Here is a 4,075-nt window from a genome sequence, read left to right on the forward strand (position 1 = left end):
CGGCCCCCAAAGGAGAAGCTTTTGTTTTTGGGGGGCGCGCGCGGCCGGAAGTTGTTCGTTAAAGGCTTGCTTGAGATCCCCCTCTTCCGCCCCGGGGATAAACGGGGACGCGATCCATTCCGGGGCCCCCTGGATTTCCAGTTTCATCAGGAGCATTTTTGCAGCAGCCGAGGAGGGGCTCAACTTTTGTGGAACGGGGGCCTTCCTTCCCCCCCCCCCCCCCCCCCCTGGCGCGCACGGCAACCGGGACTTACACGCGCGACACGGTGAGAGGGACTGCGTATCCTCGCCTGCCTCGGGGGAGAATAGCCGCCCTCACCCGCTGGCGTTCATCGAGCCGTCGTTATCCAAGAAGGCGACGACGCGGCGCATGCCCCGAACGACAGCAGGAGAATAGCCGCCCTCACCCGTACGGTAACACGAGAAAGCGTGCCAAACTCAGCACTGTGCCACTCCCGGAGTCGACGGAGTCCCCATCTCCCCAGTGCCCAGACGCCCCAGAGCGCGCCGATGATCAAGCCCGCGCCTCTTCCCACTCACGGATCTGCCGGCGCAGCGTGTGGTTGGGGGCGAGGAAGCTGTGCACGAGCGTCTCGCCCGTCATCGGGCTCGTCGACTTGGTCGCGAGCCAGCGCTCGATCGCCGACCGCTCGTACGAATGCCCGTCCGCCGCCATCACCGGGTCACTCATGAGCTCGGTTGTGATCGGGCAAATGAAGTCGGCCGGCGGCTCCTCCTCCCTGGGAGCCGGCGCCGCTGCGGCCGAGGACGGCCCTTGCTCCTCCGCCGCCCGCCTCCCCTCCTCCAGCCTCGCGCTCTCCTCGAGCGCCGCCGCAAGCTCCGCCTCCGCCGCCGCCGCCAGCGCCTCCTCTTCTCCCTCTTCCGCCGGCGCCTCGGCCTCTTGCGACGGCCCAGCGCCGCCCCCGCCGCCCTGCTTCTTCTTCTTGCCCCTCTTCTTGGCCTTCTTCTTCTCCTCGGCGCACTTCTCCACCTCCTCGTCCGCCAGCAGCGCCGCCGCAGCCTCCTCGGCCGCCCTCTCGGCCTCCACCCTCTCGGCCGCCGCCCTCTCGGCCACTGCCCTCTCCACCCTCGCCTCAATCTCCGCTCTCTTCGCCTCCCTCGCCGCCGACACAAGTGCGCGCTCGCACTCGCTGTGGCCCTTCTGCTTGGCCCACTGCAGCGCCGTACGCCCGGCCGAGGTGCGCGCCGCCGTGTCTGCGCCCGCCCGCAGCAGGCAGAGCACGACAGCGGAGTGGCCCTCGTGGCACGCGATGTGCAGGGGTGTGGCGCCGTCCTCATCGGCTTGGTCGACCGCCGCGTTGGCGTCGATCAGCAGCCGCACGCACTCGAGGTGGCCCTCCCCGCACGCGATGAACAGCGGCGAGGCGCCGCGGCCCGTGGCTTGGTTGACCGCCGCACCAGCCTCGAGAAGCAGCTGGACGCACTCGGGGTTGCCCTTCTGGCACGCGATGAACAGTGGCGTGGCGCCGCTGTTCTTGGCTTGGTTGACCGCCGCGCTGGCGCCGAGGAGCAGCCGGGCGCACATGAGGTGTCCCTCCTGGCACGCGGCGTACAGCGGCGTGGCGCCGCCGTCCTTGGCTTGGTTGATCGCCGCGCTGGCCTCGAGGAGCAGCCGGACGACGTCGAGGTGGCCCTTCTCGCACGCCTTGTACAGCGGCGTGGCGCCGTTGTTCTTGGCTTTGTCAACCACCGCGCTGGCCTTGAGGAGCAGCTGGGCGCACTCGAGGTGACCCTCTTGGCATGCGGCGTACAGCGGCGTGAAGCCGTCAGCGTCTGCTTGGTTCACCGCAGCGCCCGCGGTGATCATCAGACGGACGCAATCGATCTGGCCAGCCTGGCTCGCAGCGCTCAGCGGCGTGGTGCCGTCGTCCCTGGCTTGTTCGACCGCCGCGCGGGCGCCGAGAAGCAGCCGGACGCACTCGAGGTAGCCCTTCTGGCACGCGATGTACAGCGGTGTGGCGCCGTCGTCCCTGGCTTGTCCGACCGCCGCGCCAGCCTCGAGAAGCAGCTGGATGCACTCGAGGTGGCCCTCCTGGCAAGCGATGAACAGCGGCGCGGCGCCGTCTCCCGTGGCTTGGTTGACCGCCGCGTCAGCAGCGAGAAGCAGCCGGGCGCACTCGAGGTGAAATTTCTGGCACGCGATGTGCAGCGGTGTGAAGCCGTTCTCCTCGGCTTGGTCGACCGCCGCGCGAGCCTTGACAAGCAGCTGGGCGATCTCGAGGTGGCCCTTCTCGCACGCGACGTACAGCGGCGTGGCGCCATTCTCCTCGGCTTGGTTGACTGCCGCACGCGCCTCGAGAAGCAGCTGGGCGCACTCGAGGTGGCCCTCCTCGCACGCGACGAGCAGCGGCGTGATGCCGTCAGTGTCTGCTTGGTTCACCGCAGCGCCCGCGGTGATCATCAGACGGACGCAATCGATCTGGCCAGCCTGGCTCGCAGCGCTCAGCGGCGTGGTGCCGTCATTACTGGCTTGGTCAACCGCCGCGCCGGCCTCGAGGAGCAGCTGGGCGCACTCGAGGTGGCCGTTCTGGCACGCGATGTACAGCGGCGTGACGCCGTTGACGTTGGCTTGGTTGGCCGCCGCGCCAGCCTCGAGGAGCAGCTGGACGCACTCGCGGTGGCCGTTCTGGCACGCGATGAACAACGGCGTGGCGCCGTCGTCCTTGGCTTGGTTGATCGCCGCGCTTGCGCCGAGAAGCAGCCGCACGCACTCGAGCTGGCCCTTCTGGCACGCCATGAACAGCGGCGTGGCGCCGTCACCCTTAGCTTGGTCGGCGTCAGCGTTGGCGCCGAGGAGCAGCCGCACGCAGTCGAGCTGGCCCTCCTGGCACGCGATGGCCAGCGCGGTGGAGCCACGGCCCGTCGTCGCCCCCACGCTCGCGCCGCTCTCGAGCAGCAGCCGCACGGCGTCGGCCTGCCCGCGCCAAGCGGCGTAGGTCAGCAGCGTGTACTGGTTCTCGCCCTCGAGGCGCGCGTCGAGCAGGGCGGTGAGCGCCGGGCCGCGCGTCCACCTCGTGAGGAGGGCGTGCAGCGAGCCCAGGTCGCCCCGGCGCAGGTCGGCGAGCAAGGTCGGGCTGATGGCGCCGCTCATTGTGTGGCGATTGATTCCGCCGCCGCCAGCCGCCACCGCCACCGCCACACGCACCACCTCTGGGTTCCAGCTGTTTGCGGGGTAGGGCGTGGAGCATTCTTGTGCTGACCGCGCTCGCGTGCTCCGTCGCCACCTCCCCTCCCCTTTGTGGGGGGTTCTGTGGCCATCGGGGGGGCCCCCCCCCCCCCCCCCTCCAGCTTGCCACCCCCACCCCCCACCCCGGCTGGTCGAGCGACCCGGGGGATGCCCCGCGCGCCTGACCCAGGCGCGAAAAACGAATCTGCGAGGCGAGGCCGCTCACGCGGCCCGATGGGGAGGAACGGGGCGAGCCCCCTCCAACCCACCCGCGCTAGGTCTCGGGGGACGAAGGGGTCACAACCGACGACCTCGGGAACTAGGATGCAGAGGCGGAGGCGGCGGCGGCGGAAGAGGAGGAGGGGGAGAGTGAGGGGGAGGCGGAGGCGGGGGCACCTGTGACGGCCCGCTACGAGAAGGGCGACTACCGGTTCGCGCGGGAGAAGAATTGCGACCTGCGTTTGCTCGACTTCGAGACGTTCGGCGGCTTCGGGGACGGCGTCCGCAGAATTCTTCGGCAGGCGGCGGACCAGCTGAGTAACAAACTTTCGCACGCTCAGCACCTCGATGAGGTCACATGGACCACCAAGAACTGGCACGGGCTGCAGATGCAGCGCTTGTCTGTCGTTCTCCACACCGCCGTGGCGTGGCAGACGGTGAACGAGCTAGCGTGCGGGGACAGCGGCATTGTGCACGGAGCTAAGTGCATTGCCGTTCTTAACGGAGTCGCTTAGGCGACTCCGGTGGTGTGCCGGTGATAGTACTAGCACGCGCCAGTTCGCACCTGTGTCGAGCCTGTCTGCTGTGAGAGAGAGTTGTCTTGTTTAAATTCTTCTTGGTTCACGCCGCTTCTGCGAAGGGAGCCAAAGCGCATCGCGTCGTCCGCCC

At 69.0% G+C, this 4,075-nt stretch overlaps 2 protein-coding genes across 2 annotated transcripts in view; both read right to left on the minus strand.

Moving 5' to 3' along the window:
- The window catches only part of EMIHUDRAFT_438238 (hypothetical protein), a 3,524-nt gene extending 3,356 nt beyond the window's left edge, over positions 1 to 168 (minus strand). The window contains exon 1 of the mRNA XM_005761217.1: positions 56 to 168. The gene's annotated coding sequence lies outside the window, so the exon portion shown is untranslated. The remainder of the gene's footprint in view (positions 1 to 55) is intronic.
- Positions 169 to 514: 346 nt separating this feature from the next.
- EMIHUDRAFT_68076 (hypothetical protein) lies at positions 515 to 733 on the minus strand (the record flags this gene model as incomplete). Its single annotated transcript, XM_005761218.1, has 1 exon — positions 515 to 733. A coding segment is annotated over one exon (219 nt), but the record flags the coding sequence as incomplete, so codon positions are not given.
- Between the last annotated feature and the right edge of the window lie 3,342 nt (positions 734 to 4,075).

Source organism: Emiliania huxleyi, assembly GCF_000372725.1.
Source record: "Emiliania huxleyi CCMP1516 unplaced genomic scaffold EMIHUscaffold_72, whole genome shotgun sequence".
NCBI lineage: Eukaryota > Haptophyta > Isochrysidales > Noelaerhabdaceae > Emiliania > Emiliania huxleyi.